This window comes from Phymastichus coffea, unplaced genomic scaffold (genome assembly GCF_024137745.1).
Source record: "Phymastichus coffea isolate CEN01 unplaced genomic scaffold, Cenicafe_Pcof_1.1 PCOF00057, whole genome shotgun sequence".
Classification (NCBI taxonomy): Eukaryota; Metazoa; Arthropoda; class Insecta; order Hymenoptera; family Eulophidae; genus Phymastichus; species Phymastichus coffea.
The window spans coordinates 159,773-175,663 of NW_026706868.1; the positions used below are offsets into that span (position 1 = coordinate 159,773).

At 36.6% G+C, this 15,891-nt stretch overlaps 1 protein-coding gene across 1 annotated transcript; it reads right to left on the reverse strand.

Annotated features, from left to right (window-relative positions):
* Positions 1-1,893: 1,893 nt before the first annotated feature.
* On the reverse strand, positions 1,894-3,821 carry LOC131666194 (heart- and neural crest derivatives-expressed protein 1-like). The gene is made up of 3 exons (XM_058938629.1): positions 3,586-3,821; positions 2,647-3,278; positions 1,894-2,350 (listed from the first exon to the last, which is right to left on the reverse strand). Exons 1-3 carry the CDS (start codon positions 3,665-3,667, stop codon positions 2,216-2,218), a joined length of 849 nt encoding a protein of 282 aa, XP_058794612.1. The 5' UTR covers positions 3,668-3,821; the 3' UTR covers positions 1,894-2,215.
* Between the last annotated feature and the right edge of the window lie 12,070 nt (positions 3,822-15,891).

Genomic DNA, 15,891 nt, shown 5'->3' on the forward strand with positions numbered 1-15,891 from the left:
ATCAATGTCAAAAATAATGTAAAAATAATTGATTTTGGACTACTTGCGGACTAAATATTTTCACGAGTATCTAAATGAATTTGAGCCAGTCACGTGTGAAAAGAATTCAGATGTCGGAAGACTGTGGATCTACGCGAACAGCACAATCGTTGATTGACATGGCCTACTTGTTCACGGTAATATATCCAGAGATTTACGGTAATACGAATTAATTAATTTATTGACAAGTTTATTTGTGTTAATTATTTTAAATAATGGTGTTGATAAGTTGTTATAAAAAAAAATGCCTATAACATTTTCAAAATTAAGAATGAAAAAATTAATTTTATGATTGGTATCGTTGCTTTCACCTCGCAGAACAAATGGCATAAAGGCGGAAATGTTTTTTCCTGATTATTAGAATTTTGGTAGAGTAACGAGCAATTTTACTCTCCTAAAACATGAAATAATGTTTGAATACCTGATAAATTATTCTGTTCACTTTAAACTTCCCTAATATATAGAATTGAAGACGTTTTTGTCGTGTATATACCGCGAAATAATAGTTAGACTTGAATTCCATTTTGTCTATTTAGTTCAACACTAATGTAGAAAAAATAAAACCGTTTCCTGATCACAAATGGCTCACTGTTAAATGAAATTTGAGCAATAACAAAATAAACAGAACCACTTGTGATATCGTAATAGTATGCAATGTATAAGTATAAATATAGGCCAAAATAAGTGCTTATAAATCGGTATTTTGATGTTTGGCATACAGACAGGATGTCAAGGGATATATACCGAAAATTTCGACGGTCAAGTATTGCATAGCCACGTGTATCGTAAATCTAAGCTGTTTGCCAATCAAAGGATGATTGTGTTGGGCAGCTCTTACTCAGCTGTCGACATTAGTATCCAATTCATTAGCTCGGAAAGTTTTCCTCAATCATAGGCACGACAAGTGAGTATTATACTAACGTGGTAGAAGCTCGCAGATGTTAATGACTAATGGAATGCTTGACAGACTTCTCGGCGGCTTTCCATTCAAGGTGGAGCAGGTGTTTAATGTTGTTAGAGCCGAGAATGGAAATTTCGTTCTAAGCAACGGCACAAAATTATCCGCAGATATATTACTATACTGTACCGGTTACGTCTACGACTATCCAAGTATCCAACCATGGCTTTCATGGACGTACTTGCCATCGCCATCAATCTTTAGTTGGTACATGCTCAGGTACACATCTACTTTGATAAATAAAAGATTTTGGTTTATTTACAAAATAATCGAAATATTCATCAATGCAAGTGAATTACATTCGCCAAGTATATCGTGGCAAGTTGAAATTGCTAAGCCGCGATCAACTGATGCTCACGGCTCAGATGAAAATAGTTAAAGAGCCACCAGGGAAGGGCCCTGTTCCGCCTTTCAATATCTTTTGAAAGTACTTTGACGATATTGTACAAGATTCTAATGGTGTACCGTGATGGATGCGCCCTTACCTGGAAGAAAATATCAAGGTATCTTCCATCGATCCTGTGAACTAAGGGAATGTCTTGTTATAAACGTAAATAGCCGAACCGTTAAAATTGTTTAAACACGAATTTTTTTTAAAGCAGGCACGGCTTTATAAAATATAAATAAAATCTAGCGCTGATAAAACACTTGTTAATATATGTGTTTTTCAGCTAGACCTTTAAACAGTAAAGTATATAAAAAATAATGAAAATTCTTTAAATTTAGGAGCTTTGAGACAGTTAATTTTGTTTAATGTTGCTAAGTTAGAAGTTAAAAAAAAACGTATGGGATAATAATAAGTTCTAAAGTACACTAACAGTCAATGGGATAAGTTGGGATTGAAATGAAGAATAAAAAGAACATCGTTTTTATAATAAAAGTCATTCGATGCAATGTATATTAGCTTATATATATCATAGTTTATAGGTACACTTTATACAAAACTTTATACATACATTGAATATGTGCAATCGTAAACTATTAATAAAATTAAGTACAAATTGTCTTAGGTTCATTCGTCTTTGGCTTAATTCGTAAAGTAATAAGCGATCAACTATTTACAACGGCTCGTTTCAAACTTATGAGATCCATAAGATAACTATTTACAAGAGTTTAGACTTCCGCGTGCCAACGCGATTCAATAAATATTAAGTCTGTGTCTCTTTAACGCGCACTTTTTTCGTCATCACTGTATGTCTCGCGTCAATCGCCGATTCCTCATTGCATTAATTGACTCGACGCCGCAGGCTCTTGTTTTAATTCCAAAGCCCACATGTGTTGCGGCCAGCCCGTACGGCCTTTGCTTTTCGTTGTTTCCTCTTGAATACCCATCATTTGCATTGCTGCATCGCTCTGTAACATAATGAACATATTTTTTCATCCATTAGTTATTTTGTTCGTTGTAATTTTGAGCAGCACTTTGTATCCAATCCAAATATGAATGTTATTAGATTAATAGATTGATGTAAAATAATGAAAAAAAAAAAATTATATTCTTATGGTAAAAGAACGAATACTGAAAAAATTAGATGGCTTGCAAATAATAAAAAAAAGTATCTACCAAATTTTCGACAGTCAACGATCTTTTCAGACGATTGTAACGCTACTCCTAATTTAAAAAACTTTGGTACAAAAGAGTGAATTCTCACCAAATTACTAAGCGACTTGTTTCTTCTGTTACTCGATAGGATTTCGGCGCGAAAAGTCTGAGGCTCCTCGCCTTCATCGCTATCGAGAACCGACATCAAGTATCCGATATAACTCGCAGCCAATCTTAATGTTTTAATCTTAGAAAGCTTCGTATCCGCCGGCACATTAGGAATGCAATCTCTCAAATCAGCAAAGGCATTGTTGATACTTTGCGTCCGTCTTCTTTCCTTCTTATTAGCAGTATTTCGCCGTTTAGGCCTCACGACAACGCCCAAACTATCACCGACGTGTCTCACATGCTGCTGCAGCATCGATGTTGGATTTGGTTGCAACATCGGTTGTTTGTCGCTTAGATTGTTACGGCAGTCGTTGAATTGATGATGATGATTGTTGCCAGGCGAAGATAATTGCGGCGGCGATTGTTGCTGGTAGACACCGTAGTGATTGTTTTGCACTTGGTTGTTGACGTAGGGGGATTGAGAGTATTGCGGTGAGTAGTTTGGTTCCTGAATGCCGATTTCTTCGATGAGGGGTGGTGTCGATGCCGCCGGACTACCAGCTCCCGAGCTTCCACCTGAGATACCCGAATCTGCTGCCCAATATGCCGATTGACTATCTACATCCGACATTCCTGAAACAATCAGTTATTATATTGTTTTTTTTCTACGAATCGCCTAGGTATAGACAGATTTGCAGTAAAAAAAAAACAAGAATGAAGAGAAATTGGATTCTTATCAATTGAAAAGGAAATTGATAAACAATCGAAGGAGAAAAAGTAAAATACACCGTGTACACGGTTAACTATTGAATGTGAAAAGCTAACAGTCATTTTCTTATGAGCTTATCTTGAAACCATGAAAATCTCCTGGTATTTCTCAATGGATTTTGAGAAAAATGCAAATTCTTTAGAAGTAACCCTTAAAAATGCTTCAACTAACCATAAGGTAACTGCGTAACATAGTTGTAGGGCTGGTGCCACTGTGGATAATAATCAGCCTGAGCTTCGTATCCACCAATCATGATAATTTTTCTCGTTTTGCAACACCAAAACAAAAGAAAAAGGAAAGTCCTTCAAACTGTACTCCACTTGAACGAAAAGCAAGTCGCACAAACAAGTCCGAATGTTCACTGATCACTGAGAGCCGCAGCGCTGAGAAAGCGAAAGATCGAAGCGTCCGCGCTCGATGCCACAGTGCGAGTGAGGTGAACCGAAGGATCCGTGTGGGCCTCGGCTTGGGGGTGGTGGCGAATAGGCCCGGCCCCTTACTCGCAAACAGGGCGTGGCTTAAAGTATTCTCTCTCTCACACATTTTCTCGCGGCGATCGTATAAGATCGACGATTCAATTAGTAAATTGAGAGGGCCAGTCCGCAGCCTTTTATTAATAAATGAACTTTGAGCTCGCTTGGCTCTGGATGATTTGTAAGCGATATAGAGTGTATCGCTTTGCTATTGAATGCTCGCGAAGCCAAAGTTGCGGTATTTGCATTTCAGCTTTGCTAATTTTCTACTAATTTAGGTTGATGATACTATGGAATAATGTGAGATGGATATTTATAGGTAAAATTTGAGAAATGATCTTTTTTTAGCTACATTTTTTAAATATATTTTCAAAGAACTGCACAATATCAAAGTATACTATACTTGAATTTTTATTAAGTAATTAATCAATCAATCCCCCAGTTTAACTTTTTCTAGTATAAATACTTTTGACCATTTTTTGAGCAACCCCTTTCAAAAAAAATACAAATTACAGGAGGTTTAAACAGCGCTCATTATATGTTTAGAGTGATAATACATTTGTCCTTTATCCAACTGGCATTATTTAGCAGCTTCGTGCGCTCTGTTGTTAATTTTCTATTATCTCTATAGTCATATAAATAACAGAATTCTGTTATTATTATATAAATCATATAAATAATTTTTTTAACTGTTATTTGTTGGTGATATTTGAAAATCGAATGTTCTCCTGCTTTCTCGTTGAAAACAGCCGTGAACATTTTTCAAATTTTATATTCTTATAATTAGTTTTCATTTCCCACAAAGTTCTAATTTTACCAATGTAAAAAAATAAAAATGTAATTTCCTTCATTTTATTCTATTGAATTTTTCTCTCATCCAATCACATTTTAATACGACACTGTTAATTTTACAGATCGTAATAAAATTATTCCAGCATAATTTGTAATGATAATTTGTTATTTTCTTAAAACGATTTATTAGCGGCATATTTACATTGTTGGAGATTATTATCCATATTAATTATTCATAAATTGAGTTTATTGTTGCAAGTAAGTTTCACACTCCTAGATATGTTATATAAATATTTTAATTCAAATTTTCACGCTCTTTTTTAGCACGAACCAATGTTATAACGTTGGATGTCGGCGATTCGTCATTTTTAGGAATAAGTCAGAAATCACTCGAATGAGAAAAAAATTAACTGCAGTTAAGTGATTTTGTAAATTTTTAGTCCTTGAAAAAATCTGGGATATGTTACAAAAAAAATAAAACTTTTTACTTGAGTTAATGTTCGTTCATAAGCAACGTCATCCACAGTCAATTGCAATAAATTACTTTGGGATTCAGTTTGCCATGGACATCTTATATTCTAATAAATAAAACGAGACTTAAGTGCATATAAGTTCTAATCAATAGCTTGTGAAATGGCTAAAACGTTTCAAGTTTATCCACGAAATGAAGTTTAAATTGAGTATGGGAACTAGACAAATTAAAGAAGTGAAGGCTCTACCACCAATCAAGAAAAAAGCCACTCGTAAAACGCAGTCTCCAACTCTGATGAACTTTTCCGAAACTCCATCATCGAAACTACCCCTTGAGAGAAAGAAAAAAGGTAGATCATAACCGTTTATACACTCCGAAGGAGATAGTATTTTTCCACTTTTGAAGTAAGCCGCTTCTTCTTAGCTCCCGACATCTTACTCATGGATTATTAGCGTGATTATACCGCGGCGGCAGTAGCAGTGCGCGCGCGCGCGCGCATCTGGATTGCGTCTGTGAACGGGGCGCAAAGATGAGACTCGACATAGATCTGTGTCGAGCGTCTGGTATATTCTTCTCCCCCTAACGCGCCGCGCTGCGGTTTGCCTTTAGCGCCACTTTCCCTCGCACTCAGATAATAGAACAGACGGGCGCAGACACAGCGCTATCGCCAGGTTATTGCTTCGATAGATAGTCCCACGGATATTTCCGGCGAGAAGAACTTTGCCCGATGCCGGGCCTCACAATTTGACGAATGAGCGACGGAGATTAGTTTTTCTTTTTCGTGCGTGTCACGTGGGTGTTCATTTTTGTTTTCTCCATCGAATCGCTACGTGCTTTGAATTTCATTTTGAGAGTTTACTAATTTTAGCAATTGATTGTCTTTCTCTCAGTCCCAATAAGGCGAAGACTAAAGCAAATAAAAATTGTAAATGTCACTTACACGTTACAAAGATTACTTGTAGACCATGTACCAGAAGCAAAGGACGAAAAATAATAAATAGCCGAGTACGACATTTACACTTGGCTACCTCGTAAATGACTCCTCCTCAAGCGCCACCGGCATTATTGCGTAGCATCAAAGCCGAAAAGTCGGCGTTGCGTTCGATAAGGACCTCCGACCTCAAAGCTCGCCGAAGGTACCAGGACTCTTACACTTTGACAAATCCTCTCACGCAGACAAATTGCCCCAGTCTCGACGTCTCCACTTTTATCGACTTCATATTTTCGAAAAAATTTTCTGAGGTAGACTTTCAATGGTGTCTGGTTTCTCTCTTGAGTTCACGCGTAGTCTCTTTTTATTATAAAGGAGCGTGAGTTTTTTTATCAGTTAATTTTACCTTATCTCGCGTTGTCTGCTTTGTTCAAGCTCTCGTGATGATCTCTGTTATGATGCTTTTCTTTTTATTGATTTTAAGGAAAGGAATCAATGAAATTGAAATTTGGGAAATTTATTTTTGTATTTATATGACTTGGAGGAGACTTTTGAGCCCTTGTTAAATAACCAAATAAACAAGCTCGAAAAGTTCATCGCCAAACAATTGCGTTGCGTTTAAATAAATAAACTGTTGTAGCTGGTGTTTTCGACGATGACGAGTTGCAGACGCGAAACTAAGGCCATTCGAAATCAACTCGGCGACCCTTGTCTATTTACACCACCCTGCGGGGCGAGAAGAAAAATGGCCTACTTTAGACTGCTACCGCTGCGTTTGCGGATATGTACTGACTGTAGGCTACTGCAAGTGTACGTACACTTCATATTTGTGCTTGGACAATTCTGTTTTGGAATTTTATAAAAAATAATTCGACGAGCTAGTGTGTACGAACAACAGTTAGGTAACGGTGTGAATTTCTTACTTGAGCTTGCAAACAGAAAAGAAACAAAAAAATATAACAAAGTGCAAAGGAAAAACGTTCTTTTTTGCCGATTGGAAGATGATTGACGTCACTTTTTGCAGATTGTCAATCTAAATAATTTTCACTACGAGGCACATTATTAATCATCGTAAGGATACGTACATCTTTTAGAGGCCAAATTCTTTGTATGAATAAAAAAACAAATCGAATAAGACAGAGAGAAAGAGAGAGAGAGAGAGAGAGAGAAAGCTGTCGGATCTATATACGCGTTTGGGGCCATGTGGCTTTTACGAGATATCAAATCGTAGTGGTGGAGCGGTATACGCCTTACTGCCCACCTAAATATAGTTTATTACGTTACCAAGTATTAACCGACCTCGCGTGTGCAGAACGTCAAATTTTATAGGAAAATCCGTACATCAAGTCACTTACACTTGAATTCGCCAATTTGTACTCTGCTTGATTTATTACTCTTTGAACGTATCTTTTGAGCTACTCTTACACGAAAAATTTTCGATGTATAATACAAAAGTGACCGATATTTCATTATTACGTGTGAGATAGTAGCCGAGAGAGAGAGAGAGAGAGATACAGAGATACAGCGCATTACACGAATAAATATTAAAAGGTGTGTGTTTGAAATTTTCACTTTGGCCAGCCATTTGAAATGTTTACCCTTACTAATTTATTCATATTACTCATAGTTTAATAATAGCGAAAGCAATTAATTATAAAATAAAAAAACGAAGAAGCAGTCGTGCCATATCAATCCAGCTAATGGCTTGAGGAAATAGAGCCCACTAAATGTACAAATAATCGTGGATGCAGCTACTACTCATGTCTTTTTTTTCTTACAAGTTGCTCTTGACTCGTTGATAATACGAGATTAATCAAGAGCGAACATCCTCCGAGGGCGGAAGGAAGCATTTACATGGCAGGTGCTCGTGTGCACGGCTGAAGATTCGTGGCGTGTGTCAGTCTCGCTCGATTCGTTTACTTTGGATTCACTTTTCCCTCGTTAGTGGATTTTCACGCTCTTATCGAGATTTCCGTGACTTACTTGTTTTGTAAAAAGAAACTTTTCCAAGTCCAGTTCGAAAACGACTCTATTTGAGAATCAGATCAAAGAGGCAAATCGAGCCAACAAAATAATTTACTGCCTTTCAAACATTTACACGAGTAGCTTATACACGAATACGCGTAGCGAGCAAGCATTTTACGATCATGTATGCCTCCCCGCAGTGCTGACCCCTCACGAAATTTCATTCATGAAGTCCCTCGCGCGACTCGTAACTTATGAGATTTTCTGATGTTTCAGAGTCTATAATAGCGAGTATAGCGAGAAGAGGCGTTTTATGGATTTTCCTGGCCTACACTTTACTGCTGGCACAACAAACCATGTATTTTTTCTCGTCGAGTATATATACGAACGTGTAACGTCATTAAATATCGATGTATCAACATCCGCGCCCTCGTCGATTTCCGACTGTACGTATAAATTTAACGCATTTTGACAGTTCAGTTTATTGTTACATCAGTATATTTACGCGCGCGTCCCAATCGGAAATGTACAGTTTGCACGTCGTGTTGTTTAATTGCACGATCAAAATATGGCGGTGTTGAGAAAAAACATTTGATATCGGCTCGGTTAGCAGCTTCACTTGCAATGAGATGAACATAGATTGGCATGTGGGCTTACAACAGATATAATTAATAAACAAGTGAAAGATAACTGAAAGTTCAGCTTGACAATAATTATAAAAAACTGTAAAGTGCCGAAGCTTAATTCTTTATGCTTCAAGAAGCAGCTTACACAAGCAAACCACTCACAATCTTTCGATCAGTCCTCCAAACTAGAAAAAAACAGTCCCAAGTAAGATCAGCGCGCCGATGATCGAGCGCGTCACATACATACATGTGAAAGTAGCCCTCGAGAGCTGCAGCGGCGCGTCACTCGAGTGCGTTCTTTGCCCGTCGCGAGAATTATTGCTCTTTTCCGTCGGCGAAGGCGGAGAGAGGAAAAGCCCCGGTCGATCACGGCGCCAGACTACGGAATTTACGAGGCCTAGACTAGCATGTACTCTCTCTCCTTTCTCACGCACGTAGGGATGTACATGGCGAGTTTTTGTATATGCGAAGCTCAACGTGCAAGCACTTGACGCGACGCAAGCACCGCGCGCCCGACGGACCCGCGCGCTTTCACCAGCTTCTTTGCGTGTGTCCGAGCACTTTTTTTCTCATTCTCGATGATTTATAGATGCCGGAGTTGCAATGACAACCCAAACCCAACCCTCGAGTAAACTTCTTATTCCACTTTTACATTTTTTTTCGACAATTTTACAGTATCAAAAATCGTGCAATTGCAATAAAAAAAAGCCTATATTAAAGCATTAGTACTCGCAAACCTGCTTTTTGCGAGCGTCATTTCTATCTCTGATGTCTCATCCGTTTAGTTGAAGAAAATCGGCACTTGCGCATTATCCCGCACAGCACGAAATCGGTGATATAACGGCGCTCGAAGGAAAAAAGAGAGGGATAGCCGCTTCGCGCTGCATCAGCTGAACGGTGCACCCAGACGCAAGATGACACCGCGTGTTTTGAAATCCGAGTCTGTCTGGCCCAGTCTGGCGCTAGTAAGCTCGTAAAATGTCGGACGATTGTCAGGCCCCCGACGCGTATATGATTGTAAGTTCCATATTACAGCCTTCCAAGCGTAAGTTACTGCATTTCTCGTCGCGGCGTTGTTCTCGACAGAGAAAAAAAAACTTTTTTTTTCCCGACGCACAGAAATTTCCGTGTGAGGTCCAACGAAGATTGCGTAGAAGAAACGTTTTGAAATGTAAAGCTCATGTTTTCGATGGCGACATTTATTGCTTTTGTTCGTTTGTTTTTTTTCTTTTTCTATTTATTTATTAAATTATTTTGGAGCGTATTGAAATATAAGACTCATAATTGCAAGCGATAGCCGATACAAACGAGCATTTTATTATTGGAGCTTGAAAGAAAAAGAGCGCTGACTGGACTTGTCGCGCGACGCGGCTGTTTTGCAGATGTCGCCGAGCCGCAAGAGGCGCAGGAAGTAATAACAATGCACCGCGCCAACCCTCGCTCTACAGGGGAGCACGTTGTGCCAAGCGGGCCCCGATTGCGCAACGACCTACATGGTGCTGTCGGTATGCCGTTGATCCTATTTATAGTTGCATTTTGGCTTGTACAAGTTAAACTGTGCATCAAAATAGATAGGAATAGAAATATAAGAAGTGAATCTTGAAATGGCTACATAATTAATCGGTTATCTACGCGTCATTTTGATCGTAGTTGACGCTCGATCATTTCTTGAAAACAATCTGCAATAATCAACCGGGCAATTAAAGTACCTATGCCGATCGGTAATTCCGAAACGGCGAAGCATGACAAACCATCAAAATAAAAGAACAAACTCGAACGAAGAGATAGGCAATAAATCGCGCGAGCTCGTGTCATTAATGAGATGCGTTTGGGGTGAAAAGTCAGACGTATTTTTATGGTGCTTTTATTGTCACAGGCGCCCTCGCGCGCGACAGCTCAATAACTGACTGTCCCTATAAACCTACACGCGCGCGCCCGAAGAGTTAATCATCGATACAATCTGAATACGCGCCCATTTAGCAGATTGAGCCGGGGTAGATGACAAACGCGGTTTTCTCGCTTTGCGTAATATAGTTAAAATATTATACGGGTCCAGGACACTACAGCTGGTGAGTATCTTTGATTAAGTTGATGGTTCGGCTGCCGATTTTAATGTCTATATGGTCGGAGATTTATTGTGTTGCATGGTCAAAATGGAACAATGGAATTATAAATGGTTCGATCACATATTGGAAATGCGCTGCATTAGGTATTTACTATTTGCAAAAAATTTACTATTTTTATTAAATAACATCAGCATTCAAATATGTTAATATCATTAACGATAATCAATCGTGATAAGCAATCAAAGAGGACATCAATAGAGTTTCAAGTGAATGAAAGCATAACTGTCATCATAAACGGTCGCGAAGGGATAAACAAATCTTCAATTATTCTCGCCTTCCCACGAAAAAAAATCCCCTCAAGTATGTCGCCCACAACACGTGACCACATCGTTCATGACATTTTTCGCACGCTCCTTCTCGCCATGTAGTCTGATTATCATCCCAGGGGAATTTTTCTACGCTGACACCCCAAAACCCGTTACCCAATCCTTCTTCAATACATAGAGGAGTCGAATAAATTTTTTTTCGGAAATGTCAGTCGACGATCTTTTAAGTATCAATTACTTCTGAGGATGGAACAGATCGTTCCTTATGCTCACTCATCTTCTTTCTTTGGCTTTTTATATATTTTCTTTCCAAACGGATCACTTACTCGAATGTTGAGCTTTTCTGCCGCAATCAGTGAAAGTGAGAGCAGTTCTGTTTGAATAAATTAGTTCTTTGAATGTCCAGAAATATTTATTTCTAGAGATATATTGGCTTCTAAAAAAGACATACAATTTAATATTTATTTTACAAACCATGTTATAACATAGATGTTACTTCAAAGAACAAAGATTACAAAAGACTTAAAAAAGTTCTCTTCTTACAATATTCTCTTTTGTAATATTATCATACTAAGCATTATGTACAATGTTGATACTTGCAAAATTTAAGTTTGTTCTATTTTGACACTGGCTTACTACGACTATAAAATATAATATAATCGTGAAAGAAAAAGTTACAATTACATTATCGAAACTTGGAAGAGCAATAAAAATTTATACACATAGCTGTATGGTAACCGTATCAATATTTCTCTATGTACTTAATGAAAATCACTAACACAATTCTCTTCGCGAAATTCTTCTATGGGTTTTCATTACCACATGAACGATTATTATAAAATGGAAGTACTTCGAACAAATGAAAGCTTGATTGTTGAAATAAATTATCGTCTTATAGTAAGAAGACGGTAATTTCGGGCATTTTCTAACAAGAAAAATTGTTCTTGTATAAAAAATGTTTCTTGTTACAAAAGGAATCCCGTTTGCGGCTATTCTTCGGCAAGAAAAATCATCTTCCTATGAGAGGACCATTTCTTAGTGTTAGTCATTAATAAAATTAACAGATCATGTTAAAAATAAGCGATGAAAACTGGCTTTATATGTAATTGCCTAATAGTACAATTAATGTTACTCGTAACGATATGTACAATTAATAAATTATTTTTGTTTCGAAGAAAGCGCTCGCATCAGGTTTTAATTGAAATTTTGATATATTAGCAGTTAATTCGAAGACCGAAGTTTTATTTTATCCAAATGATTATTAGGCTTATCTTATAAGCCATACTTTTACAGCCGCATCTCAGTACAAGACATTTAGTCAATTATCTTGAGCCTTAAGCAAAAACAGTAATAAACAAATAGATGATCTGTCGCTAACGAATAACGGTCTATGTTGTTCGTTATTCAATTTATTTAATTCAATAATGTATGTGTATATCGCGAGACCCTGCAACTGCTGAAATTCCAGCAGCTACTGAAACTAACAAAATATCAAAATAGAAAGAGAACACGGCTGCATTAAAAATCGAAAGAATTTGTGTACAAGCAATATTCAAATTATTACGCTATGCATTTTGTGAATGATTTTGACAAGCGTGGAATAAAAAATTTGCAATGTAATTAAAAAAAGTAATATTTAATAAAATAAAGTTCACCTATAAAGTATTGATTCAGGTACCAATTTAGAACATTGACTGACGGACGAACTTATTCCACTGAATAAGAAAAATACATCGATGACGATATTCTCATCGAAAACGCGGAGTGATTCCCAGTTTTCATGCAGTTATAATTGAATTTCAAATAGTTTTGTTGTCTTTTTCTCTTTTCTTTTGCGCAAATATCGATTGAAAAAATAAATAATAATGCAATAAATAAAATTGTAAATTAAAGTTATAAAGTCTCTCAATAGAGAACCCATGTTCTATCTACATTTTAAGTGAAAAAAATCTGTTATAACAGTCATTTGAAATTCAGATGAACGTATGCACGTAGTAGTGTGTATTCTATGAGGAAAATATGGATATCAGCAACTGATATGGATTTGACAATAGCAACCCGTTTTACTTCACTGACATAACTCAAACATTTTGTTTTTTTTTTTGTCGAATTCGATATTGTCGATTGAAACATTTGACGAATTCAGCACATTGTTCAGATACAAAGCTTATTTATACTATTCGATGCATATGGCATCGTAGTCTTTTGTTACGCGTTACTTCCTTACCAGATTGCTTCGTTTGACTGTCCTTTTTCTCATGAAACATTACGTTGGAAAAACAAGAGTTGCCAATTATTTACGATCAATATTGCAATATGTAATAGTGTCGTTATCGATATGTTTTTTCTCACTTGGAAAATTCGTCATCGATGCATTGAAAAATCTCATTAATATTTAGACTGCGTCACAATAGCTCCTTTTTTCCCAGGTGTCAAATTATTTCGAATGCAATACTTCGAAAAATAGAAATAACTATCACGGCGACGGGAATAGATCTCGGTGTACGTATAATCGTGACTATTTAGATATCGAAATCCTTTTTGCACGAGATGACTAGTATAATGAGAGTGCACTCGTCATGGTCTCCATTTTTTATATATGATGCACACGAAAAACAAACAGTCTCCTTTTTGTTCGTCACGCGATTATCTGCATCGCGGTACTCCCGTCATAACACAACGGAAAAATTACTAAAAACGTAGAAAAGAAACAATAGTTGTTGAAGTTTTGCCAATTCTATTAAATATCATATTTTTAATGCACAAATTTGCGTAACAAGACTTCAAACGCACATCAAATGCTACTTTTTTTCCTCAAGTTGAAACTAGACAATGATCCCGTTAAGATAGAAGTTTCGTCTGACAGAGTTTGATCCTTTTCGGAGCGATATTTACAATTGAAATCACATGTTATTGTAATAAACGTTTGTTGCGTCGTTTAGACTGCATTCGTCTGCACAATTTTTCTTAAACTTCGCGTGGACGTTTCGCACGCCTCATTAATTTTTCTCCAAAATAAAAACAAAAGCAACAATTTTCGTACCTTTGGTACGTAACCTCGATCAAGCTGTATGTCAGTGACTCCCAAATAAATCAGGTTGCCGCAAACGATCCAGTATACACTAAAATAATGAAGTCTATCATTATGTAGCCGATGACATCTGTATATGTGTCAGTATTGAAAATTTATTTTTTGTTTGTGTCCAGTGAGAATGAAGTGAGCAATTTATGTATGAATGCTGTCAAAAAAGATTTTGATATTAATTTATGAACTTGTGTACGATTAGAAATATTAATATAAGGATGATGAACATAATGTAACAGCATGAAATTTTATCGTGCTCTTTATGTAATTCAATATTAACAACTGGTCCGATACCCTTTTGATTTATAAGGATATTAATGACTACTTGTAATCAATGTATAGAGATCACATTTTTAAATGCAACTGTCGATTTAAAAGTAAATTGAATAGAGGCTACGCTTACGCATAGCTATGTAGTCTGTTTCTTTAGTGGTACGTTTGATATGAAGATCATAAGCTGTATTGCCTACGATGAGCACTAAAAATATCAGCAGCACTCCACTACAAGGAAAAGATACTATATGAATGTTACTTTTTGGTTACTTCAAAAATAAGTAAAGATGATCTTATGTAGAACACCAATCGGTGATGACAAAACTATTATTATCAGTGCTGGTTATGTGGTGAAAATTTACATTAACACTTACCACAAAATCGACTCTTCCATCTACCGTAGGAGGATTGAGAGCAAGATCGAGAGCTCCCAATATTTCTGAGTAATTGCAGGTTGATGGCCACCACATCCGCTCGTAGTCGATTGAATGACTTGACATATCCTTCGTATACTGTCAAAAAAAATGCAATGGAAGGCAAAACATTCTTATTTTGAGATACAAAAAAAAACAGAAAATTATCAATACCGTTGCTTTTCCTTTTAATATTTCAAATTGCACTGATGCGCTGCAAGCTTGCACTTAAAGAATTTTAGACCCGTTTTGATTCCCAAGCACTCGCTCATCACTTCTAGAGGAATTTTCACCGACGCATCGTATACTGAAAATATATAGATATCGGTAATTTACTAATGACACTATGAGGCTACCAAAATATGAAGTACTTTTCGTTCACTATATCCTTGTGGAGGTAATAGCACATTACGATACAAGTGCTAATAATAATAACATGTGCCGTACCGTATTTTTTTATACTACGTGTGGAAAGTGCGATTTTCAACGCACGTTTTCTGTCGAGCGTGCGGCAAAGACGCACTTTGCGCTTGGAGTGTCGAAAAAACTTTAAAGATCCTCCTTAATTTTTAAATAAATTTCTCAAACGTATAACTATATCGCATAACCCTGCATTATCAAGAAAATTATGCATATATAAAATATATATAAAAACTATTTTAGTATTATTATATTAAACAAAGTGCTTTAGAAAATCTTGGAAAATACTGTCGAAATGTTATCAACGATACCGCCACTCCGTAATCAAATTATAATTAAGAGAATAAATGCTTTTACTGATTAATCACGTAATTACAGTTTATTCGTCAGGTAAAAACTATGCTTATCTTTATTACTTTAATCATGCATTGGCAGCTGCTGCTTGGAAGCGAGTGTAATAAACTCAGTGAATGCGCGTCAATATTTCCAAATAGAAGCGAAATATTTTTTTACAACAATAAGAGCAGTACACTCCACCTATGTCATATACGTGATTGAATAAGAGATTTTAAGATAAAAATTTTGTATGAAAGCTCATTGACGATAATTATGGAACACGCGTAATAAGCCTAATT

What these genes read in the sequence shown, in the direction of transcription:
- LOC131666194 (XM_058938629.1), bottom strand. Translation starts at nt 3,667, where the DNA reads ATGATTGGTGGATACGAAGCTCAGGCTGATTATTATCCACAGTGGCAC. An exon ending in TGTTACGCAGTTACCTTATG is followed by an intron (nt 3,279 to 3,585) that starts GTTAGTTGAAGC and finishes TGATTGTTTCAG; the next exon opens with GAATGTCGGATGTAGATAGT. An exon ending in ACAAGTCGCTTAGTAATTTG is followed by an intron (nt 2,351 to 2,646) that starts GTGAGAATTCAC and finishes ATTATGTTACAG; the next exon opens with AGCGATGCAGCAATGCAAAT.